Source organism: Eubalaena glacialis, chromosome 16 (genome assembly GCF_028564815.1).
Source record: "Eubalaena glacialis isolate mEubGla1 chromosome 16, mEubGla1.1.hap2.+ XY, whole genome shotgun sequence".
NCBI lineage: Eukaryota > Metazoa > Chordata > Mammalia > Artiodactyla > Balaenidae > Eubalaena > Eubalaena glacialis.
Window position 1 is genome coordinate 29,880,766 of NC_083731.1, and position 26,494 is coordinate 29,907,259.

The window sequence follows — 26,494 nt, forward strand, 5'->3', positions numbered from 1 at the left end:
GTAGTGAGATTAGTCTTCCTTTTTTAGATAGTAAAAGGAAAGTATTCAGTCTTTCACCATAGATTTTTTTAACTGCTCTCAATCAGTTTGAGGAGGTTCCTTCTGTTTCTAGTTTGCTGAGAATTTTTATCAGAATGGATTTCTTATGTATTTTTCTTTTTTCATTTTCTTTTATTAAGTAAAATAATCCATATATTGCTATGTATGTTAATGGATATGCTGTATTTGCTTATATGCAGTTTATTTTTCTTTAATAAAAAAGAAGGTTAACTAGAGGCCTGATAGCTGAATGGCACAGTGTTTCTTTTTGGGGTGATGAAAATGCTCTAAAATTGACTGTGGTGATGGTTGCACTGATTTGTGCATGTATAATATATAAACCATTGAACTGTACACTTTAAATGAATGAATAGTATGGTATGTCAAAAAAGCAAAGTGAATTATGAAAGAAGTTAAAAGGCCGTCCTATCTAAAAGGAATTCATTTGTTAATGTATAATCTACTAGTATTTTAAGTAGCAAAAAAAAAAAAATTTATTCTACAAATTTACTTTCCTTAGTAGATACAGGAATATTGCAGTTACCCATTCTTTTTGAGTGAGCTTTGGTAGTTGTGTCTTCCAAGTAATTTGCCCATTTCATCTAAGTTGCTGAATTTATTGGCATAAGTTGTTCATAATATACTCTTATTATCCTTAGACTCTATAGTGATGTATCTTCTTTTATTATATCTTTCCATCTGTTTGCTCTGGATTTGGTTCGTTCTTTTTCTGGTTTCCTAAGGTCCTAATATGATGACTCGAGACCTTTCTTTTCTCATATAAGTAATGCTGTAATCTTCTTCTAAGCACTGCTTTAGTGTCACACATTTGGGTGCATTGTTTTTTTCATTTCATTAAATTCAAAATATTTTCTGACTTCTGTTTTGATTTCTTCCTTGACCCCTGCGTAATTAATTTCTAAATATTTGGGAGATTTCCTGATAGCTTTGTATTATTGATTTCTAGTTTAACTCTATCACAGTAAAAAATATATATAAACTTCATATAATTTCATCCCTTTTAAAACTGTTAAGACCTGAATTCTGGCTCATAATATGGTATAGTTTAGTGAATGTCCATGTACACTGGAAAAGAATATGAACTCTGCTGTTGTTCTGTGAAGGGTTCTATAAATATTGATTAATTCATTTGGCTGATAGTTTTGTTCAGGTCTGTAAGAACCTTGCTGATTTTTTTTTCTTTGCTCATTTTCTTGTTCTGTCAGGTACAGAAAGAATTTCGAAGTGTCCAACTATATGCATTTGTCTATTTAGATTTCAGTTCACCTGGTTGTCCATCTCAGCTCTCTGATGGGCACCCAAAAAGTTATGGTTTTGTAGATTATCAGCTTTTCTCATTGTTAAGGTGGGAGTGACATTCTCTTGTGGCTTTCTCTATCCTAAGAAAGGTGAAACCAAGAGTTATTTTTAATTCTAATACAAGGGTGGTTTGCCTCAGTTTTCTTACCTGTAAAATAGGCAGAATATCAGATCTTACCTTATGGGGTTTTTGTGAAGATTAAATAAGATTGTGTATTTATATGTTTGCATATTTATCCACCACTTGAGAGAGTGCCATACACATGCTAAGCACTATAAAACTTCAACCTTCATTTTTCTTCTCATGATATGCTTCTTTGTTTACTGTTGGTGTTGGAGTAGCTTTATTTAAGGCCACCGTTATCAGAGAGTTTTCTTAAGACACTTTCCTTTTAACCAAATGTCATTTTCCTGAGTTGCTCTTCTAATAACCAAATGTAGGATATGAGCTAATAATGTTCAAAGTTCAGAAATAGATTGAATCAAAATGACACAGATTGACTAGATTAAAGAAATCCATGAAGTATACTTCTCTGGATTTCTTAAATTGAGAAATTTTGTCCTTTTTATAGCCACCTTAGCCAACAGTGATTTCTTCAAACTTTTTATCCTTTGTCCCAGTATTATAGATCTCCATTTAAAATAAATTCACCTTGTAAAAATACCTGCATAATTATTTCTCAAGATGCTTCAAAATGTCAAATATGCAAACTTTATTGAAAGAGCCCGCTTCCTTTTTTTCCTTTTTGCTGTATAAAGGCAACTTCAGATGCTGACCTGAAAGAACATATGGTTGGAATCATATTCAGCAGGAGTAAACTGACTAACCTACAAAAACAGGTTGGTTAACAGCCATTTCATTGTCTTCATCACTTTTTGTTTGTTTGTTTTTAGGGTGTAAAGCATTTTCCAAAATTTATGGAGGCTTTTCTATGCTGACTCTTTGATAGGTCCTGCAGAATGTGTCTGCCTTTTTCTAGAGAGGAAGGAGTATATTGGCATACCTGCATCACTTCAAAGATTTTGTTATGAATGTTAACTTTCTTACCTTGCTGCTCTCTGTTTTTCTCATTTTTAGGTAGCTTGTTTCATTTTGGTGTCAAGTACCCAGCTATATCAGATTTCATTTGCATCTCCTGTGTTCCTTTCCCCCCTGTTTTTTTGTTTGTTGGTTGATTTTTTTAAATTATTTTGCTGAGCAATTATAATGTTAACTAAACCAGTGTTAATATTTTTAACTATCAGGAGATGGGGGAGTAGCAGTAGATCATTCATATAATGGGGGTTCATTTAGGTGTGCCTAAATAACAAAATTAGCCCTTCCGAAGTCAAATAAAATATTGACTTTTGAATTAGGTTTTAAATTGGCCATTATTTTAACTTTCAACACCATTAAATCTTTTAAATAAATCACATAAATTTATGTGTGCTTTATCTTTTTAACAGCATTTTATTGAATCTTAGAAGCTACCAATTGTAAAATGTGCTGTTATTTTATGTATTGCTAAAAAAATTTACTGCCAATTAAATTATGAATTGCATCAATTATAAAGCGCATTATGAATAGAAATGTTAGCATGTGGGGGGAAATGTGCCTTAGAAGTGATTAAATATGGTGATTTGTTTTCATTTCATGTCTTAAACCACAGGCAGGGGAATTGGTAACTAGTATATAATTTGTTTCTATACTAGTTGATTTAAGTACTCAGATTTTTAATCATGGTTTGCCTGGTTTTCCTTAATTGTTTTTAAGATGAGTTAAGAGAATGGTATGATGGAGAATTAACTGGGAGGAAGAGTATTAAATTGAGTATCAACTAATATTCTTGTTTTGTTTTTTTTTTGACTAGGCCTTACAAATAATGTTTTTACATTTTCTTTATGTTGCCCTCAAATAGGTGTGTGCTCACATCGTCCAGGCTATTCGCATGGAAGCCACCAGAGTTCGTGAAGAATGGGAACATGCCATATCAAGTAAAGAAAATGCCAATTCACAGCCCAACGATGAAGATGCCTCCTCCGATGCCTACTGCTTTGAGCTGCTCTCCATGGTGTTAGCCTTGAGTGGCTCCAACGTGGGCCGGCAGTATCTGGCCCAGCAGCTGACTCTGCTCCAGGACCTCTTTTCACTGCTCCACACCGCCTCTCCACGCGTCCAGAGACAGGTGACTGATCACATCACTTACCTGTAGGCTTATTTTGTTACTTGAAACATTGTTAAAAATTACTCTAGCAAAGAGAATCAGGGGTTTTTGTTTGGTTTTTTTTTTTGGTTATGTTTTGGTTTTTGGATTGTATTTTAACCGCATGTTTTTCTTCTTGACTCATTATAATGAGAATATGGAAGAACAAAATATGTTCCATTTTAGTAATGTGTTATTGTGATAAAAGAGTATTCTGCTACTGAATATCTTATTCATGAGGTATATAATTTATATAATGACCAAGTTAAGAGACATGTTTTTTTTTTCTTGCTGCCCTGGAGTGGTAGTTACCACTTGAGAAATTAAATCATGTTTAAATCATTTCTCTGTCCTTCTCAAAACTTTTGAAGTCATAGAACAGCAGCTAGACTCATTAAAAAAGATGAAAACTTTAAAACACCGATCTTTTTTTTTTAATTTTTATTTTATATTGGTGTATAGTTGATTAACAATGTTGTGTTAGTTTCAGGTATACAACAAAGTGATTCAGTTATACATATATATGTATCTATTCTTTTTCAAGTTCTTTTCCCATTTAGATTATTATAGAATATTGAGGAGAGTTCCCTGTGCTGTACAGTAGGTTCTTGTTGGTTATCTGTTTTAAATATAGCAGTGTGTATATGTTAATCCCAAATCTTTAAATAAGATTCTTTTATTTTTTGTACCAGGTGACCTCCTTACTAAGGCGAGTTTTGCCTGAAGTCACCCCTAATCGTCTGGCCAGCATTATAGGAGTGAAATCCCTCCCCCCAGCAGATATCAGTGATATTATTCATTCAACAGAGAAAGGAGATTGGAATAAGCTAGGTATCTTGGACATGTTTCTAGGATGCATTGCCAAAGCACTCACAGTACAGCTAAAAGCCAAAGGAACCACCATCACAGGAACAGCTGGTACCTCCGTGGGCAAAGGAGTTACAACAGTTACCCTTCCAATGATTTTCAATTCCAGGTTGGTCATTGCATATGTTTTGGTACAAAAATAGAACAGAGTAAGCTACTGTTTGAAGAATTCAGACCTTTCAAATTCCATCTTGTTTGCTTATTTACCAGAAATAGAAGCCGTAAATGACTGGCCCATGTATGAAAGAGAATGCTGTGTATAATAAAAGTGCCTTTTCAAATTAGGGAGGAGGGACTTCCCAGGTGGTCCAGTGGTTAAGACTCCGCCTTCCAGTGCATGGGGCGTGGGTTCTATCCCTGGTCTGGGAACTAAGATCCCACATGCTGTGCAGCGCAGCCAAAAATTTTAAAAAATTAAAAAAAAAAATTAGTGGGGAAAGGAAAATCTGCTGATTATATGATGTTAGAGTACTTCCCAAATACAAAAGAAAAAAGAAAACAAACTGTAGGCCCTCACACCATTACAAAATAAACTTGAGATCAATTAAAGGTTTGTATATTTTTGTTTTTACACTCTAGTGGGACAAATTATAGAAGAATATTTTTGTAATCTTCAATTTGGGAAGACGTCCTTAAGTAAAACACAGAACCCAAAAGTAACAGGGGAAAAGGCTCAGAGATTTGGCTACATAAAAGTGAAAATTAACTGATAGACAATACTTTTAAAATACAAACAACTGACTTGGAAAAAAATATTTAACACTTATATAGTAGGCAATGAATTATTAGTCATAATATTAGAAGAATGACTATAAATCAATGAAAAAAAAAGACAAACAACTGATACAAAAATAAATGCCAAGAGTAGTCACTTCAGAGAAGAAAAGTTACAAATGCCAATAAGTAAATGAAAAGATACCTCACTGCTATTCAGAGAAATGTAGATTAAAACAACAGTAAAATATCTTTGCATTGGCATAATTATGAAGAAACAGACAGTTTTATGACATCTAATGTAAATTGCCATAACCTTTTTGGATGTCAGTTTGATAACATATCATATTTAAAATATGCATATCCTTTGACCTACCAATTCTACTTCTGTAGAACTGTTTCTCTCAAACATGTTCATACATGTGCAGAAGGATATATATACAGGGCTGTTTGTTACAGAATTGTGTGTAACAGCAGAAGATTAGAGACATCTGGAATAATGCTAGTCAAAGAGCCAATTCATAACATTAAGCAAATAGCACTAGAATGTAAATAAGTATATTGCTTCCTTCATCTGGATAGTTTTCCTAGGGGAAAAAAATGTGAGCTGAACTAAACAGTAGTACAGTAAGTCCCCTACATACAAATGAGTTCCGTTCCAAGAGCGCGTTTGTAAGTCCAGTTTGTTCGTTAAGTCCAACAAAGTTAGCCTAGGTACCCAACTAACACAATCGGCTATATAGTACTGTACTGTAATAGGTTTATAATACTTTTCACACAAATAATACATAAAAAACAAGCAAACAAAAAAATAAACATTTTTAATCTTACTGGGTACAGTACCCTGAAAATTACAGTAGTACAGTACAACAGCTGGCATACTGGGACTGGCATCGAGTGAACAGGCAAGAAGAGTTACTGACAGGAGGAGGGAGAGGAGGTGGGAGATGGTAGAGCTGAAGGATTGTCAGCAATAGGAGAGGGCAAGCTGCAATTGCACTCACGCCTGACGTTGATGGCACAGGTTCTGGTTCCTTGCTGGAACCAGATGCACGTTTGCATCTTTCAAAGTTTGTCACTTGAAGGCTTGTATGTAGGGGACTTGCTGTATGCTCAGTGATATAGTTGACATATTCTGGTGCAAGCTCTTTGTGTGGGCTGGTAACAAATAGTTTGTGTTCTATTGATATATTTTGAATAGTACTGTTCTAAAAGATGCATACAAAAATAATATGTAAACAGTGAAATATTTGAAAGGGAACACATATCAGAATAGCTACTCCCTTGGGGTTGAAGAGATGGATTACGAATAATGTTGTCATTAATTTTCTTTTAAAATGTCCTGACTGGTTGAATCATTTTAAAAATTAAAATGCTGCATGCTGAGATAACAGTTTTCATCTTACTCATTTGTAACTCTCACTGATTGGTTTACAAACGCTGACTTTTCTTGTAGTTATATCCGACGAGGTGAGAGTCATTGGTGGATGAAGGGCTCAACTCCTACCCAGATCTCAGAGATCATCATTAAACTTGTTAAGGATATGGCGGCAGTAAGTTCCCATCCTCCTGATCGTTAACGTCAGTGAAGTACAGTAGAAACCTGATTAACAAAACGAGTAGCATAATCTTTCTGCTGAATTGATAGGAGAACATTCGTGTTATTTTGCTTTGCTTACAAGGTCCATTTCGTAGGTTCACTATCGCACGATTTGTCTTTCCAGCTGGTGATAAATTTGCCCTTTGTGTAAACTATGTTCATTTCAAGCTTCCCAATTAATTTACTTGAGAATTATTACATAAGTCTTCCAAGACTTTAAAACTTAAAAAAAAAAAAAAAGTATACTCTTTGAACCCTAAAAAAAAACAGCCTGAGCCCAAGAGCCTAAAGGAAAAAAAGGGCTTTTCAGAGCAAAGGTTTCTCGCTGTCTTTTAGTTCTCACAGTTCATGAACGTCCTGTACCGCTGTCTTTAGGTGTTGCTTTTGCAGGGAGATCCCAGAGTGCGGAGGAAAGGGAATTACTTCTCAGAGTGCCTGGCTCTCACTGCCTGCTCCATGTTAGTTTCCTCACATCCCATTGTATTTCCAGGAGTTCAGCCCGAGGAGGGCAGGACACTGTGGATGACAGGTTCCTGAGAGGTAGAGTAGGTGACAAGCATTTTGGAAGAGGAGGAATTGGAATTTGAACTGTCCCTTTAAAGATTGATAGCGTGTGGGTATGAGACGAGTAAGGATATTCTGGGGAAATATGAAGTTCTGTCACTTTTGGCAACAGTGTGGACATTTCCTCAATCAGAGAAATGGAGAATTTTTTCCATGCTCAAATAGGCTTTCTGAGTATGTTCACTGGATGTAAATATTTATGAAAGATGTTTAGGAACACTGAAATTCTCTAGAAGTAACATGTTGGTGTTCAGTAAAAATCAAGTTAGCAAATTAAGGTAGTTGTCATTTGAACCCATTTATGCTCTCAGGTTCCAGTTATACTCTTCTAAAGCGCTTAGCTTAGCTGTATGAGCTCCGTGTTAAATAACAGGGTTTCATGATCAGAATTTCTCAGTCATAGACAGCCTAGTATTTGTTATGTTTTTATCTACATGTAAGATGAAATGCCCTTGAACTCTATAAGAGTATTGAGAACTTAAATTTTTATTTTCTTTTCTTTTGAATCATCAAAATAGTAAGTAAAAGTTGAATTTTTAATATAGTTGTGAAGGATTTTTATATTAAAGTATGCCCCTTGATCTAAGATTCCACTAGCAAATAAATTTTCCTTTTTGGTGAGAGATGTTCAGAGAACAGAATCTGCTCCTTTGATTATACCTTTCTGGTTGTTTATTAAGTTATTCTGTCCTGCTCATTAGGGTCATTTGTCAGAAGCGTGGTCCCGAGTGACAAAAAATGCCATTGCAGAAACCATCATTGCCTTGACCAAGATGGAGGAAGAATTTAGATCTCCAGTGAGATGTATTGCAACAACTAGGGTAGGTTTCCTTTCATTTGGTCTATATTGCTGCATGTTCTTTTTCAGTAATAGATTTGAACAAATTTAAATCAATAAGCCAGCTTAGTTTACTTTTCTAAAAAATTTATTTTATTGAAGTATAGTTGATTTATAATGTTGTGTTAATTCCTATTGTACAGCAAAGTGATTCAGTTATCTATCTATCTATCTATCTATCTATATACATATATATATATATATACATTCTTTTTCATATTCTTTTCCATTATGGTTCATCCCAGGACATTGAATGTAGTTCCCTGTACTTTACAGTAGGACCTTGTTGTTTGTCAGTTCTCTGTATAATAGTTTGTATCTGCTAATCCCAAACTCCCAATCCATCCCTCCCCTACTGACCTCACTTTTTTTTCTTACCAAATATTGTATTTATTGAAAAAGTATGAAGGGCTTTTTTGAATTATAAGCTAAGCCTGGTAATTTTTAATGTTCACTGTTATGTGTTCTTTATCACTTGCTTTTGTTATTATTTAGGGAGCTAAGGATATACTCATTAAAAAAGGCTAAATTACCTATATGTCCGTGTACTGTCTTTCTAATGATGTATTTACTGTTAATTTTAGTGTCAGCATGATGTTGTGATAGACTGAAGGTCCTTTAAAGACAAGGCCCCTGCCTACTCCTTCTGTAATAACTCAGTTGTCCTAAAATAGAGTCCTATAGCCTACTTACTGAATGTGTAGGCCTTACTTTTCAAAAGCAGAAAGTGTGTGCCCAGGGCACAATGAGGCAGAATCTCTTAGGAAGTGAGATTGCATCCTTCAGATGAGATGCAAGCTGTTGTAAATTTTAACCTACCAAATTTTATGTCTCATATACTTCCAAAAGAGATTTGAGATTTCCTTGAAGCAGGGCAGTTGTGACAGCATTAGGAAGAAGTCAAAGCTCGTAGAAATTGCTTAAGTTAATCCTCAGAAGTCTGAAAAAGAAGATACATTGTATCTCCCTTGGGCAGAAAAAGCCAGTTTATGCCATGTTGCCAGTGAGTGTGACTCTGAATCAGCTGCTCTGACAGTCACCCTTTCCCACCACGTATATGCTGCACTCGTTCTTCAGTCGGCTCTCCCCTTTCTCCTTGCATAACTTTAATTTTCTTCTGGTTTCTCTTTTCCTGTTTTATTTCCCCCTTACTCTTCATGTCCAGTGATACTCGCATGCACTTCTCAGAGTTGAGACGGTTAAGTATTATTTTCTATTTTTCAGTAATGAAGAGATATATTATTCTATGTAAAAATGAAGCTTGCTCTTTAAGCCTCAGAAAGTTTTAAACTATTTTTGAGGACAATCTTCTAACGCTTGTAAGACGTTTACTTATTTCTGACAAAGTGTACCCCGCATAGTGCTAGACTGTTAGAGGCATACAGATTTCCTTGGAATTTAATGCCTCAGGCAGATATTAGATGGAAAATGTGTAGAAGGCATTGGTATATTAAATATGTACATTTATGTATTGATATGTAGTTTACATATCAGAATAATAAAGGTTGATTTTATATGTCAGGTAGACAACAGAATGGTTCATCAGAGCAACAGTCATTTACCCAGTATGTATTTGAGTGCCTACTGTGTGCATGGCACACACAGTAGAGGGCGTGGGTGCCTGGTACCACACCAGGAAGACTTGAGTGCCACTGGGGATCTACGTCTTTTCAAGTGCAGCTGGCATTCACTGAGCTGTGGCGGTGGGTGCTCTGTAACGCGTAACCCCATGCTCTGTAGTGTAACAGCCTTTCCCCTCGGCAGCTCTGGCTTGCCCTGGCGTCGCTGTGTGTTCTCGACCAGGACCACGTGGATCGCCTCTCCTCAGGGAGATGGATGGGAAAGGATGGGCAACAGAAACAAATGGTAAGATCAAAGTTACTTTATAAAAATTTAGCTTGTTTTTCTTTACAGTAAGCTTTGGCTTAGCTTTAAAAGAAGGACTCTACGTGTCAAAATACACAGTTAGTGGAACTCTTGAAAAATTGTGTCATATTGCCCAAGTTCATCTCACAAGTCTATTTCACTTAGGGTTCCCTCTTCATAGTATATTAGGGGATTTAATTACATAAAAAAACTGTTCCCTTCTTCTCTGAGTCATGTTTGCATCATATCAGAGTTTGGTTTCAGCCAGACTCTGATTCTATATCTAGATTTTGTACTGAAATGTAATCAGTTTTATGATAAGAAGGAAATAAAGTAGTAAGAGAACAACATGATATACCATTTATTCACAGATGTACTTAAAGTGGGTTTGATAAGTATCCCTCGCTTCACTGGAAGGAAAAACTTTATACAGGCCCTTTCAACATTTTCTTTTTAACATCCAAGTTTCGAAAATGCATTATTTATTCATTTAGCATACAGAATGTTTGAATATAATGGGAGAAATTTTCTTAAGTCGCTAAGAAAAGTATACATGTTTATTTTGTTAATCATTGAATGCCCATAGCACATTAATCATTGATTTGGGGATTTTGAGGCCTTTTTTAAAATATATATAAATTTATTTTACTTTATTTATTTATTTTTGGCTGCGTTGGGTCTTCGTTGCAGTGCGCAGGCTTCTCATTGCGGTGGCTTCTCTTGTTGCGGAGCGCGGGCTCTAGGTGTACGGGCTTCAGTAGTTGTGTGGCACGCAGGCTTAGTTGCTCCGCGGCATGCGGGATCTCCCCGGACCAGGGCTCGAACCCGTGTCCCCTGCATTGGCAGGCGGATTCTTAATCACTGCGCCACCACCAGGGAAGCCCGAGGGCTTTTTATAGTTAAGTACACTTGCCATAATTCTGTTTAATGTTCAGATTCTAAATTCTTATTCGAGTTCAGAGTAACAGTCTGTTCCTGTTGTAAATAAATCACATTCAATTTGTATGAGTATTTAAGACTTTCTTGTTAATCTTTTGTAACGTATGGAAATGTCCTGTTCTAGCCTATGTGTGATAACCATGATGATGGTGAAACTGCAGCAATCATTTTGTGCAACGTATGTGGAAACTTATGTACTGACTGTGACAGATTCCTTCATCTTCATCGGCGAACCAAAACTCATCAAAGACAGGTGAAGATTTCTGCATTTACATGCAGAATAGTATCTGTAACATAAAATATATTCAGTAAGAAATAAATGTGGGAAGGAGACTTGGTGTAATGGGAGAAAAATGAACCTTGGAATCAAAGACCTTGGTGGAGTTCCCAGCTGTCTCATTTACCAGCTGTGTAAATCAAGCCTGTTGTTTAACCTCTGAGACTTGGTTTCCACATTTATAAAAATGGGGCTGTTGTGAAGATTAAAGAGAAGACTAGAAATATCTGGAATTTCTTAGAGTGCTTAATAAATAAAAGCCGTTTTCATTATTGAATAATTAAAATTTATACTTCTTTCAGAGTGATATATTTTCCCCTTTTCTTTAATGATACAATAGGTCTTCAAAGAAGAAGAAGAAGCTATAAAGGTTGACCTTCATGAAGGTTGTGGTAGAACCAAATTGTTCTGGTTGATGGCACTAGCAGATTCTAAAACCATGAAGGCAATGGTGGAATTCCGAGAACACACAGGTAGAAGGATTTAAGATTGAACCGTGCCTGACAAATAGATTGAACCATCCCTACTGATTACGATTAAACTAGATGTTAGTTTAATTTAATTATTTAATGTGAATAATTTTGAGTGTTTTCTATTAAGTGATTATGAGATCATTGATCACTGTCTGTATTTTTATATTTACTAGACAGTGTTCAGTGTTCTATTGTAGAACATTAGATTAAAAGTCAGGAAAGTTGGTTTGCCATGAACTAGCTGTGTGACCTTGGGCAAGTCATTTTATCTCCAAAATATGCATTTTTCATTTTGATTTTTTTCTAAAGTCTGGTGTATTCCCAGCTTAAAGGTACATTGAATCTTACAGATTCTCAATTTTCAGCACCTCTGTAGTCTGCCATTTACCTGACACAAATTTCTGATTTTGGTATTAGATGTAAATCTGACAAATTTAAATATGAATAACTTTTCATGCTGCAAGAGCGTGGTCTTTTCTTTTCTCACAGCTGATTTTTTTTTCTCCTATTTTCCCTCCATACCATATTACATTAATGAATGTTCTAGTGTTTGAACCATCATTGTATTTATGACCTAAACTATCCTTTTTAAAAAACATTTTCTGTAAATATTGCTAAGTTCACTTATCATATTTAGAATTTTGTACCTGTGTTTTAAAATGAGCTTGGTCTGTATTTTTCAAATCTTGTTCTTTGTTTTATTGATTCCATTCCTCCTTTAACTATTTCAAACATATTTAAATTCCTTTTCAAATTTTTCTATTATCTTTAGTTCCCTGGGTGGGAATTCTTCTGTTATTCACGTTTCATATTCTCTGCTGATAGGTTTTCTCCTATACCTTGTAATGTTGTCATTGGGAAAGGTACCTAATGATTTCCCTTTCTTCTATGTATCTTTATTTAATTTTTGTTGTTATATTTTGTCTGGCATTGTGCTTTTGTAATGAGGGGGCTTACCATAGCTGCTCGACCTGCTATCTTGCCTAGAAGCCTAGTCTGTTTCTGTGTACTGAAGAAGTATAAATAAATCAGTTAATAATTTATTTGGCTTCAGGTAGCTCTTCAGTCTCTTATCCTTTTTTGTGTGTGATTATTTACTTTATAATTAGGGCAGCTTACAACCCTTCAGCTGCAAAACTGCCAGGCTGATTTCTCAGTGATAGCAACTGATACATATCCTTGCTTGCTTGATTTGTTTTCTTCAGTTAGTTATATTAAAATATGTAGAAAACATATACTTAAGGAGGATTTTTCTTTTCTGCTTGAACCTAGGTAAACCCACCACAAGTAGCTCGGAAGCATGCCGTTTCTGTGGTTCCAGGAGTGGAACAGAGTTGTCTGCTGTTGGCAGTGTTTGTTCTGATGCAGATTGCCAGGTGCGTGTATAGTTAGTTAGGCCATCATGTAAGGAATAGCATGTGTTCCCTCATGACACCTTCACTTCATATAAATAGGAGTCTGAGCTCAGCATCACTTTTGTTTTCTAAATTAGTGTATTACCCATGTCAAGAGTTAAATGCTTTATCAAAGCTGGAGAATGGATCAGTTAAAGCTCTCAAACCCAAATCAGTCTCTTTTGTGTGTTTCCCAACTACCACCATCATATATATTTAGCACTTACTTCCGTGCTAGAAGCAGATAAAAAGCTATGGGCTGCCTTTCCTTTGCTTCTTACACATTTTATTCACTTGTTTGCTTAAAGTTGTTTATGCTTGAACATCTGTACACATTCCATGCTATCCAAATATTTTTGATTCCTCAATTTAGTTAACAAGCATTTAGATAGTGTCCAGATAGTGAAGGATACCTGTATTTTTTTTTAATCCCCATTTTGGTGAGAGGTAGGTGGCGATTGGATGATTATATGTCAGGAATTTTTTTTGCTTCGTGGCTATGCATGATAACAAATAGATTAAAATTGCAGCTCACTTTTTAATCAGCATTCCCTTTATGTGGAGTGAAATTTTTTTAAATCACATTAGACTTTGTTAATAATCCTAAGTTATATGAAAACAAAGAATAAAAATAACTTTACTTTGTGGTTACTTAGCCTTATATCTATTTCCCATGGGAAAGTATCTTGGAAAATTAATATAATGTATGTAATTACCAGGATGTGTGCCTTTTTTGATATTTTCTGTGCCGTTGTAATTCATCTTTAACAGGAATATGCTAAGATAGCCTGTAGCAAGACGCATCCTTGTGGCCATCCATGCGGAGGTGTTAAAAACGAAGAGCGCTGTCTGCCCTGTCTACACGGCTGTGATAAAAATGCCGCGACCCTGAAGCAGGATGCTGACGACATGTGCATGATCTGTTTCACAGAAGCGCTCTCCGCAGCACCGGCCATTCAGGTTGTCTCCGCTTTTAACGTGTTAAGTGTGCCTAGATTTTTCAATAGGAAATATAAATATACATGTCAAATAAACAAACGACTGAGTCTTTCTTATACCATTGGGAGAAAATATCCCACTAATATCCACCAGTTTATTAAAGAGCAAATGCTGTCTCTTTATGTTCTGTCTCCATTTTGTGCAGTGAGCTTTAATCTGTGATTTGTGTGAGCCTGTATAATCAATTGAATGTATAAGATGTTCATAAGGGAGAAAAAAATAATTAGATTATCCAATAGCTTCTCTCTTCTTAATATCCAGAATCCAGCATGGCCTTTTATAGCATTATGTAATTGATCTATGCATGATGATACATACCTCTATATGTAATATATATACATATATCTATAATGTTAGTAATGTTATAGAAGTTACAATTTGCTAAATAAGTTTTTTTTAACATTTACTGGTTGTTTGTTTATATTTTCAGTTCTTGTGATTCCAAGACAATAAATATTCTGAAAAATAAATTTTAAATCTTTAAATCAGTAGTTTCCTCTTCTTCCTATGAGATACAAAATTGAATAATTTCACACTTCTCCCTAGCCCAGCTTACTCTCTATAAGGTGGCGTTAATACATGAATGGTAAAAATTGGGAGAAGCTGAAGATCTAGTTCATAATGTCCCATGAATAACAGAGAAGTGCTGAAGTTTCAGTGTACTGAATTTCTAGATTTTTCTCTTACCTGCCCTAAGTAGCACCTTACATTGACTAATCTGCCAGTTACTCGTGTTTATTGTTATCACATTGGCTTATGTCCTTCTCTTTTCTTTATTTAAGCTGGATTGTAGTCACATATTCCACTTACAGTGCTGTCGACGAGTTTTGGAAAACAGATGGCTTGGTCCAAGGATAACATTTGGATTTATATCTTGTCCCATTTGCAAGGTATGGAAAGAATCAGAAATTATCTGCTTTCTATTAATTTTCATCTTTGTCTTCATCTTTCATCTTTCAAAATAAACATGGCAGCATCTCTCAGTGTCCTTCTTAGTCTACTTTGTACCACCAGCCCCCATCAGTTTCTGCTCTCTTCACCCAGGTAGTACCTGAGAATAAGATCTTTCTATCTATTATACTACATTTCAAGACATTAATTGTCCATTAAAAGCTGATTAAATTAAACTGTTGCATCAGAAAATTCATTTAGATATCATCGTGCATTGAAGGGCACGCATCACTGCTTTCAGACCCCCTGAGAGTTCAGGCCATGTAACTTGTCAGTGGGTGACTAAAAAAGAAGAATGAGCCTGTGGTGCTCATATCAGTAGGTACTGATACCTGCCATGAAAGAGTGAAACCTGAACTTTTTAAGTGCCATCAGGACAGATTCTTTAGAGCTCGGGTAAAACAAGGAGAAAATTCTTGAGATTTTGACACGTCTCTGCAAAGATAGTAACCAAAGTAGCAGGTTATTTTGGCAAGCTAATAATGTTTAACAAAAAACTTTTGTTTAAGAATGTACTGCCAGACTGGTGCTTAGGGTGTAACATGGACTTAGCACACTCATTGCTTAGACTGAGCAATATTCAAAAAGATGATAGTATTTTCTCTCCCTTCTCATTTGTTGCCACAAAGAAAAGTCACATTCAGGAAATGATAGATGAAAGTGATACAGAAACTACTACTTGTTCATTTCTATTATCTAACATTCTGCCCCACCCCCAAGGAACCAAAACACACACAGAGGGATATTTGTGGCAGCAGGGTAACCTTTTATTCCCAGAACAGCTAAGGCAGCAGGAGATATATTTCCTACTCAGGAATATGAAGCTAATCAAATGGAATTTTCGTGTTCTGTGCCCCACTTGCCGCCACTTTCCCTGCTCTTGGGAAACTATAGGCTTGTGAGGACTTTACAGGATTATTATTATTATTATTATTATTTTGGGGGGCTGTGTTGGGTCTTCGTTTCTGTGCGAGGGCTTTCTCTAGTTGCGGCGAGTGAGGGCCACTCTTCATCGCGGTGCACGGGCCTCTCACTATCGCGGCCTCTCACGTTGCGGAGCACAGGCTCCAGGCGCGCAGGCTCGGTAGTTGTGGCTCATGGGCCTAGTTGCTCCGCGGCATGTGGGATCTTCCCAGACTAGGGCTCGAACCCGTGTCCCCTGCCTTGGCAGGCGGATTCTCAACCACTGCACCACCAGGGAAGCCCCTACAGGATTATTTTTAAATGGCATTTTATTTAGGAAATGTTTGGTTATCTCCTGTCCTAGCAGGGTGCTTGGCACTTGGGTGAATACTAAGTGTTTGTTGAATTAATAAATAAATGATTCTGTTAAAGAATGTTCATTTTTCAAAATTTCAGAACAAAATAAATCATATCGTGTTAAAAGACCTGCTTGATCCTATAAAAGAGCTCTATGAGGATGTCAGAAGAAAAGCCCTAATGAGATTGGAATATGAAGGTCTGCATAAGAGCGAAGCTATCACAACCCCTGGTGTGAGATTTTATAATGACCCCGCTGGCTATGCCATGAATAGATATGCATATTATGTCTGCTACAAATGCAGAAAGGTATGCTGTTAATCATACTACGAATTATTAAGATTACCTGTGTGATTAAGAAGTTGAATTGTATAGTGATGTCTAATTATTCTTAGGTTTTAAGTCTAAAGTTAAAAATGAGAAAGTTTGGTGCTGTGCTTCAAGTAGAATTTATTTTCTTAATTTGTTTTGGGACTTTTTTTTTTAACATATACAGACTATTTCCAAAACCAACATGAAGTATTTCTCTACACAAGCTATTTCCCATCAGCAGTCCCCTCTTGTTTTCCAAATCCAGTTGACTCTGGAATAAACTTCTTTTGCTTAACTCTTTTGACCATTCCCTTCTTAAAATTCTTACCTCCTTGGCTTCCAGGACAAGACTCTCTTTGGTATCTTCCTTCCTTTCTGGTCACTTGTCTTTAACCCCCTCACAGAGTTCCTTTTTATTCATCTACTCCTTACATATTTGTTTCCCCAGCCCTCCATTCTTGCCTAATCATACCTCCTCACCTTTGGTGACCTGTATACCCATGCCTTTGCCTACCACCTGTATTGTTCTGACCCTCCAAAATTTTTGAGATCTGGATACAAATACCCAACTGTCTACCAGACATTTAGATTTCTCACAGATACTTCTGACTCTGTCAATCTCCAGTCTGTATTAACAAATGAACAAAGTCAATTCTGCCTCCAAATCTCTCTTGAGTTCTTTTTTCTTTCTATTATTCTATCTTTAGCAACCCTAATCATTTTCTTTGGTAATCATAGTAGCCTTCTTACTGGGCTCCTTGTTTGGAGCCCCTGACCTCTCCATTCCATGCTTTACACTTACAATTCCACTAGCAGATGAACATTTCTAGATCCCAGATCTGATCGTGTCACTGTTTGGCTTCTAATCCTCCATCTCTCTAGTCGCATCTCCCAGCAGGCCACCACTTGTGCCCCGTGCAGCGAAACACCGAACAGCGTGCAGTGCCCCCAACTGGGTCGTGTTGGCTCACTCACCCACACCTCCCCGCTGTGGCCGGGGCTCTTCTGTCCATGGAATGCTCTTCTCTGCCTCCTACTCTGCATCTTACTCTCACTTGCCACCCACGCACACGCACACGCTCGTAGGCACGGCCAGATCTGTGCAATCACACTTCCAGATTCGGCTCCGGTTTCGCCTCCTCTGCAGCTTGCCCCGACCTCCCCACCACCGCCGCGCCATTTTGACGTCTCGCATGCGTCCGGCTAAGCGCTCATTATTCTGCGTTATGGTGACTGGTTCACGTGTCTCTCTGTCCCCCTTGATAAGTTCCATGAGGACGGAGACTATGTTTCTTAAGTTCTCTATCTCTAGTACTTGGCACTTACTAGACACTAAGTTAATTGGAGAATGAATAAATGAAGGAAGGAATCAATATATGAAAGATGCATAGTCTCCCAAAGTAACAGAAAGAAAATACAGATAATGAATGGAAGGCTAAATAGATAGATGGTAGCCAGAAAGGCAGACAAATACACACACCCAAGGAAAGACCAGTGGTGTACATTTGTGAAACTTGAATTGTTACAAATAATAAAATACTATTTCTGTGTGTTTAATGTACTGAACCTCATAAATGAATACTGTGCTACCACACAGATGACAGTCAGATGTCCAGGAAGCCACGCAGGGAATCTAGAAAAGTAAAACAGCTGGAATAGGCCCCCAGGACAAATGAAATACTTCTGAGGCGTGATTTAGCTGGTGGATGACCATTTAGAGCCTCTTTATCGATGAAGCCTGTCTTTCAGCTTGTTTTTCTAGTACAAATAATAGATTTCTATTGACTTATTTATACCCAATTATGGATATAGTTTTTTTGGCTATGAGACATGTTATATATTGCAGAATGCCCCAGTTATAATTGGTCTAATTTATTTTGTGCCCAGAGCAAATAGAGAGGAATTACCCATGATGATAACTTCATATATTCAAGTGTCTGTATTAGATACTGTTGAGTTCCTACATGTAGTGTAGCTCTGTAAGTATGAGCAATGTTCTGAACAGAATATCCAAATTTGCCTTTCCTTTTTAAGAATTTTTATATGATCAAAATTGATTTTTTTTCTTTCCCATTAGCCTCAGGATTATAATTTTATACTAATATTTATTTTAGGCATTTTTTGAGAGTAGTAGAAGGGAATATGTTATTTAATATTTCAAAAAGAGAAAAACTATTCAAACTTTGCCCTGGAAAATCATAGCTTCTCTTTACTACTTAATATCCTATTCTTGATATTTATTTGGAATATTATACATTCTTTTGTTATTTTGCTTTGACAGTACAATGTTTGAACTTTCTACTGTAAGTATGGATCCATTCCAGAACTGAAGTAGCTTTATTTCATACCCTGATCTATTTCTTACAGGCAGCAATATGGGTATCCACTTGGCATTACAAGGGAATGTCAATAGACAATAGTATTTCCTGAGACCTCTCGATCTCACTTCCATTGCACCCACACTGAACCTCCCATGGCAGAGTTTTCTGTTTCCTGCTGTGATCTGAATGCATTCCCTCCTTAGGCATATTTCGGTGGCGAAGCTCGCTGCGATGCTGAGGCTGGACAGGGAGATGATTATGATCCCAGAGAGCTCATTTGCGGTGCCTGTTCTGATGTGTCCAGGGCTCAGGTGGGCAGAACATTTTATTAGAAAGGACAGTTTAGAAATGTTAAACTTCTACGTTTTTAAAATAATAATATAACGAATATGATGGGGATAGTATAGTATGTTATTTTCCCCAGTGCTTTCTTATGTTTGTAGGGCAGTGTATAATTTTCCAGATCATTTTGTATATATTATTTCTTTTGGATGGTATTTGCATTTTATAATTTTGTCTCCCATAAGATAATCACCATATTTCAACAAGTAATAAATTTACTTATTTCATTTTCTTAAACCTGCAGTCACACTTTTAGGTTTTCCCGTGTTCAGTGAAATCTTAACAATACATCTATGAGATTGAGAGATAGAAGAAATATTATTAATTTTTCAATTTGGCTGACCAAGAAACATTCACAAGGAAATTAAATGGCTAGCTTATTAAATAATATTGGTTATTATGGAGCTGGGATTTAAACTTGGGGCTTCGTCCAAACCTTTTGGGCCAAGCCACATATTTATTCAATATTTTAATGTGTGTATCATCAGTTTTTCAGTCAGTTTTGAGAGCTGTGTGTACTCTCAAAATATGAATCACTGAGTTATGTGTATGATTTTCTTAAGTATAGTTGAAATAGACTCGCCATAATCTTGTATTTATTTTCTTTTGCTGTAGATGTGTCCGAAACATGGCACAGACTTTTTGGAATATAAATGTCGCTACTGCTGTTCAGTGGCAGTCTTTTTCTGTTTTGGGACAACGCATTTTTGTAATGCTTGTCATGATGATTTTCAGAGAATGACTAGCATTCCTAAGGAAGAACTACCACACTGTCCTGCAGGTATGCTTTTAATATTTATAAATATGGTTATAATGTATATGGTATCTCATTTTATTTAATGATCACATGAGAACACTTTGTTTCAAGTGGCAGAAACCCAGTTCAAACTATCCTAAAGAAACAAAGGGAATTCCTCGGCCCTTGTAAGCTTCTGACTTTACGAGTGGAGTAAAAAGTAAGATGACCATCATGAATGAGGGGCTCAAAGCTGTAAGAAGCAATTGTGTGGGGACTGAGAAGGAAGTAAGCTAAGGATTAGTAGAAGGATTGCTGCTCTGCACTAAAGGGCCATGAGAAGTTTGAAATTATAAATTGATAATAGAACCATTTAAAAGGATTTTGTGATTTTTTTTTTTTTTTTGGTCACACATCTGCCTTTATTGTGAGCAGCTATGATATTTTTTAAGAACCCTGGAACCAGCACCATAAAATGGACAAGTGATTTGATCTAGAATGGCTGGGAATGGGCAGCATAGTGAGCATCAGAAAGCCAAGGGAATTGAAGAAGCCACTGAGAATACAGGAGAGATGATTGTCTACGGAGGTCAGGCTGAGAAAAAGTGAATATGAAACCAAAAAGAGACAGAAAATTGGAAGAGGTCAGGAGGCTGGTGATCACAGTGGGGTGGAATACCAGGCTTAACAGAAGTGAGAAGAGTGGAAGGAGAGGTAAATGTGACCACAGAAGAAACAGATCTGAAACGAGTGGAAATACATGCAAGAGCACATCCACCACAATGTACAACGTTGTTAAAGCTGGGAAACACACATTCTCATCCATTGCTTATCAGAGTGCAAAGGGCAGAACCCTGCGGTGCCTCTCAAAATTGCCAATATACCTGCCCTTCAACAATCCCACTTCTGGGGCTACACCCACATATGTGAGAAAAATAAAAAAGAGCAGATATGAAGGTTATTCATTGCATCATTGTTTACAATAATACAAATTTGTAAACAATGCAAGTCTCCAGTAAGAGGTTGGTTAAACACTAAATACTACACACTATTAAAAAAGGAAGGTGACTGAGGATGGAGTTTCTGTGTACTAATATGGAAAGATCTCTAGCAGATGCTGTTCAATGAAAAATCAAGTTACTGAACAGTGTGTACAGTATGCCGCCTTTTGTAAGAAAGGGGGAAATGAGAATATATACTCATATGCATTTAAAAAAAAACACTGGGGAGATTGACAAGAAACTAATAAAACTGATTAACTATTGGGGAAAACAGGGAAAAATGGGATAAAAATGGGGGGAAGGTGACTTCTTTTTGTATGTAATTTTTTTTAATATTTTGATTTTTAAACCATGTGAAATATATTATCTGTTCAAAAAGAAGGATACTAAGATGAATAGGTTTTTTTTAAGTATGGCTACTCTTTGCTATTTGCTTATGTCAAGTAAAATTTGTTATACTATTCTTCCTCTACTTCCTTTACAGTAGAAGTACTTTAGGACTTTTAAAGAAGCAAGATGAGAATAATGTGAGGCTAGAGTGTTTAGGAGAATGGTCAGAATAGAGACGTGAGCCACGATGAGCAGGAGGAGGGTGGTGAGCTGGAGGTCAGCGAATGAAGGGAGTGAAAAGGGGGCAGTGTTGTATGGATGAGGACAGGAGTCCAGATTAAGAAGCTGAAGTAGATAATCCTTCTGGACTGGGATAGGGACCCTATCCCTTCCTGTTGCATGCATGTGGTATGTTGAATTTTTTATAGTGAATGTTTTTATTTTTGTGGTTAGAAGAAAATAATTTTTTAATTTTATATTTAATTTTATATTTGCATAACCACAGTCACATTATTTCTCTAAGTAACTTATGGGTGATTAATATTTACATTAGGTTTGCATGTGTGTGTGTGTTTTAATTATATTTTTTTGCCTCCTTCAAAATTTATACAGGTCCCAAAGGCAAACAGTTAGAAGGAACTGAATGTCCTCTCCATGTTGTGCATCCACCCACTGGAGAAGAGTTTGCCCTGGGTTGTGGAGTGTGCAGAAATGCTCACACTTTTTAGAACACTCAGATTCCTTTGTCTACAGAGAGAAAAGTTGCCTTCATCCCCCAAGCGGATGTGGTGAAGTTTAAACTCTGCTCAGGATAAGGACGGGACCATTTTTACATCCATGAAAATGAACCATTCACAGTGCAAGAAGGATGCCAAATACCATGTACATAATTCTTGCTATGGAAAGTTTCCCCATTATTTCAGTTTATCTTCTTTTGAACCACGACATCAAACTTGTGAGGTGTTTGCATGTGGCCATTATCGTCATTGGCCTGTGAAGCATTGGACATTTATAGATAATTGATATCAAAGAATTGCCATGCCCATGGACTAAGAATGATGCTGGCTTTCAAGCAAAAGAGAAAAATTATCATTGTTTATTGTATACTGCCTTTTTGTAATCCTGTACAATTGCATCACGGGTGGGGATAAAAAGAGGAATATTCTGGTTTATTTCCTAGACTGTTATTTAAAAAAAAAAATTGTGTTAGGACGGCATATAAATGTAATAAGTATCACACTGTATATAAAGATATCAATGTTTGTCCTGTATAAGAATTACTAAATTACAAATGCAGTTTCATTTAAACTTCTAGGTTAAGTTTGAGCCTGAAATTTTAATGAAGTGCAATACTGAGTGTGCCTCATTATCTTGCAGCTGTAAACATATTGGAATGTACATGTCAATAAACCACTGTACATTTTTATACAGTGATAAAGTCTAACAAGTGTGTAAGGTGTTGCTTGAGAAACAAAATTTAAATACCTAAGGTCTAAAACTCCATCCAGTTTTCCTTGGTAAGAAATTTACTAACATAGCACAATCATAACCTTCAAAACTGTTTGTTTGTTAGGGAAAATAAGAGTAGTAATGAAGTACAATGTTGGAATCTTAACACTGGAGAGATGGCTAGATAGATATTCATAAACAGACATAGGCGAAAGATAGAAGAAAATATTTAGGAAATTCACCAACCCCTCCACCTTATTAACCAGCACCTTTTTCAACGTGTATAACAATCAACAGAATCACTAGTCTTTTCTTTACCTATTATAGACTGTGTGTTTTAGTAGATGTTTTTTACAGTTAACTCATGAAATTGATGAATTGTTGACTTACGATGAGTCATAAATCAGATTATATTTATTTCATGAGACTGATCAAAAGTTTTGATCAGTTTTGTTCTAAATTCCCACTGTTGAAAATAGATAATTTGTCAATAACCATTATTTTAATGACTTTGTTAAGCATTTGTGAGAAATTCAAAATAACCTTTGCCTTGAAGGAACTTAAAATATAAAGAAAAGATCAAGCCTGAGCAGAGATAACTATTTAGAGAATCTTCTAATAAATTGCATAGAAATGTCCACACCAAATGCTTCAGGGTTTAGGAAAGATGGTTATTAGTGGTTTTTTGTTTTTGTTATTGTTGTTGGGAGGGGGGCGGTTAGCTAAGAGGCCCCTTAAGCTTCCCCTTGAAAAATAAGTAGCATGTCAAGGGTGGAGATGTAGAGAAAGGCAGGAGGAAAAAAGTATGTGTGTAGAAAATTCTAGAATGTGATTGATAGAACAGTGTGAATAGTCCAACTTTCCTTGTGTTGGAGACCTTACTGCAAAAAAACAAAAAAATCTGAAGATCACAAAGACTGATCTCTTCATGAGGATCCACTGTATGTACAGGCGCGGGGCCTTCCTGAGCAAGAAAGGACTTTTGAAACAGTACAGAGGTCCCTCTTCATCTAAATAAGATACATCTGAACCATCACTGAAAAAGTAATGATAACACTTTCTTTTAAAATCTCTCAAGAGAAGGACATTATGCAAACTTCCTTTGTTATTAGTGACAATGCCCCAGAGTTGCAAGCAATTTTTAACTGCCCAATGGGTTCAAAAGCGAGGGGAGTGATTTGTTGTTACTGAGGGCACTTCTGGGTGGTCCCAAGTCAAGCTGAAAGGGTTGCAGGCAGGGCTAGTTCAATTTCAACCTCCAGAATACTTTGGATTTATGATTCGGGAAGAAGCAGAAAAGGGTCCTAAAGGCACTCGCGTGTTTATATCCCCCCCCCCACCCGCCCCCGAACACACACACATTTCTCTTTCTGACAGAGGGCTAGCTGGGATTCTCTACCTATGTTCAAAAGAGGTTCCAGAACCTTCAGGGCAACACAGTTGTTTTCTTCAAAGCGATCATTCTACCATGAGGATGTTGGGCAACAGGCATCAGGAAGGGATGGTGACACTGCGCCCAGACAACCCCTCAGCCCCAGCTTCTACCTCTCAGCACCTGCTCGCAAAGCTCTGCCTTTCACAGTAATCTCGTTTCATGCCCAGGCCTGTGGGAGAACACTGAGGGCACAGATTCAGGATTGGCTTTCAGTGTTTCCCAAAAACACAAAGTAGGTCAGAGACAGAAGCAGTTCGTAGGTTTACCCCAGAAAACCAGATGTGATGAGGCCACGGTGACCATATCTGACTTAAGTTCATCGGCCACAGTAATGAAACTAACCTTGACAATGCCATGCAGATAGGAGGCATCATGGACACTTGAGAAATGTAAGCTGCAGTGTGTAAATGGGAAGGAAAAAGAAAGGGAAACAATGGAGACTGCTTGACAGTCATGAGCCGTCTCAAATTAATACGCTGGTAATAGAAGGGATAAAAACCACAAAGTCCTAAAACATTCTCACAACGACTCCAGCTTATCTTCGTTTATGAGGAAGCAGCTAGTTTTAGTCATATTCCAAGCATCTCAAAACCAGAAAAGCATTTTATGAATAAATACGTTCTGACAAAGCACAGAAGGCAGATGGCTTTGGCATACGTTTGGCTCAAGCATACTGTGCACGAAGGTTTCAAATGCTATGCAGGATACCAGGCAGGAAACAGAAAGCAGAATCATGAGAGCAGGTGTTGGGGAATCTGGAAACAAACTCTTTTCCTGTTATATTTTCAGGCCTGGAAAAAGCCATTTTTCTTAAGCAGTTTTCTGGCCAGTCTGTTTAGGTCTAAAACCTCCTTACTCCATCAGTAAGCATATTTGAAAAATATACACTTCACTATTAACTTCTCATATACAACGATTACTTATTCACCTTCTTTTTCAGGTTTTTCAGCCCAGCATTTCTCCCTGGCCACTTTGTCACTGAATTCCACCAGTACCTAGCCACACGTGTTTCTGACAGATGGAACACCGCCTCTTGTTTTCCTGAAAACTGCCAACAGTACATGAACGGTGCTGAAACAGAAGCCTGGGGACTTGGGTTCAAGCCCTGACTCTGCCTCGGTTTTGGCTGTGTGACCTTCAGTCGGCCACTAATTCCTTTCCGTCACAACTTCTTGGAAATAATAATACCTAATCTAAATCAGCTGAGGAAGCATTTACAAAAGTGCTTTATCCCACGTAAAGCATTATTTGAAAGTGAAGAGTAAAGGAGAGAAGAACATTTACTCAACGCCTCCTCAACAGCAGCCACTGAATTATAAGCATTTTATTTAATCCTCCCAGCAACTCTGTTGCTTCCCCCAAAAGAGCTGCTAGGCAGACAACTGAGTAGGTAAAACGTTATTAAGTCTCATTTCAGCAGATGACTTTAATCTCATTTCAGCTGCTTAAAGAAGTTAAAGAACTTGCATTAGATGCCAGCTGATCTAATACAGATTTGGCTAGAAAAAAACCTGTGATGTGAATCCAGATCTTTCTGTGTCTCAAACCCAAGTTCTTCCTACCCCATCAGGCTATTACTATTACATTACCAACTGGTCCTATGAAAAGAAGTAACTCATGAAACGGTAACTGGACACCGGTAATATGGGCAAGATTGCGAAGGGAACAAGACAGGCTTTGCCTCAAGGACTGTGCAGGGTAGATCCAGAGGGACCCAGCGCCCACCTCCTTCATGGCGGGTGTGGGCAAGGGGTCAGCTGCCAGCCCGCACCTGCCCCACCTAGGGGATCCGCCACAGCATTTGATCCAAAGCCACACTCTTCCCCTGCAGCCCTGGCCAGTGACAGAGCATGGCAGGGTACCAGGGCCTGGCCATTTCTGCCCAAAGAAGCGCTCCTTTGTGGGCCATCTGTACACCAGGACTCGGGCTAGCCCAGCTGAGAGAGATTCCTTGGAGCCGTGCTGCAGTCAGAGCCTTTCCCTGCCCAGCACTCCTTCCCCCGTCCTTGGGCAGATGCCAAGCCTGCGTGGCAGTCTGAACGCTCCCTTGCCTCCTCCTGCTCCCTCACACCTTGATCTTCCAGAGGCACCACTCCCAACAGATTTCTTGCACTTCTAACTTTATCTTGGCATAGAGGACTTGGCTGAGTGAAACAGAGGGATAATACGTTTTAAATGACTGACTTAACGGCTGCTTCATTTCACAAGTGACATAAGGGAGCTAAGAAAAAAAAATGCATAGGCTATAAAAGAAATACTGGAGGGAGTTACAGTGAAGAAAAAT

General features: G+C 37.3%; 1 protein-coding gene across 4 annotated transcripts in view; it reads left to right on the forward strand.

The window, feature by feature from the left end:
* The window catches only part of MYCBP2 (MYC binding protein 2), a 268,376-nt gene extending 245,684 nt beyond the window's left edge, over window positions 1-22,692 (forward strand). For all 4 annotated transcript variants that reach the window (XM_061171161.1, XM_061171158.1, XM_061171160.1 and 1 more), the window contains 15 exons: window positions 2,119-2,199; window positions 3,258-3,524; window positions 4,235-4,518; window positions 6,580-6,676; window positions 7,989-8,108; window positions 9,890-9,991; window positions 11,055-11,183; window positions 11,548-11,680; window positions 12,953-13,056; window positions 13,846-14,034; window positions 14,856-14,963; window positions 16,384-16,593; window positions 19,121-19,228; window positions 19,875-20,040; window positions 21,939-22,692. In XM_061171161.1, the coding sequence (XP_061027144.1) occupies window positions 2,119-2,199; window positions 3,258-3,524; window positions 4,235-4,518; window positions 6,580-6,676; window positions 7,989-8,108; window positions 9,890-9,991; window positions 11,055-11,183; window positions 11,548-11,680; window positions 12,953-13,056; window positions 13,846-14,034; window positions 14,856-14,963; window positions 16,384-16,593; window positions 19,121-19,228; window positions 19,875-20,040; window positions 21,939-22,054 (2,214 nt within the window). In that variant the 3' untranslated portion in view covers window positions 22,055-22,692. The remainder of the gene's footprint in view (window positions 1-2,118; window positions 2,200-3,257; window positions 3,525-4,234; window positions 4,519-6,579; window positions 6,677-7,988; window positions 8,109-9,889; window positions 9,992-11,054; window positions 11,184-11,547; window positions 11,681-12,952; window positions 13,057-13,845; window positions 14,035-14,855; window positions 14,964-16,383; window positions 16,594-19,120; window positions 19,229-19,874; window positions 20,041-21,938) is intronic.
* Window positions 22,693-26,494: the final 3,802 nt, after the last annotated feature.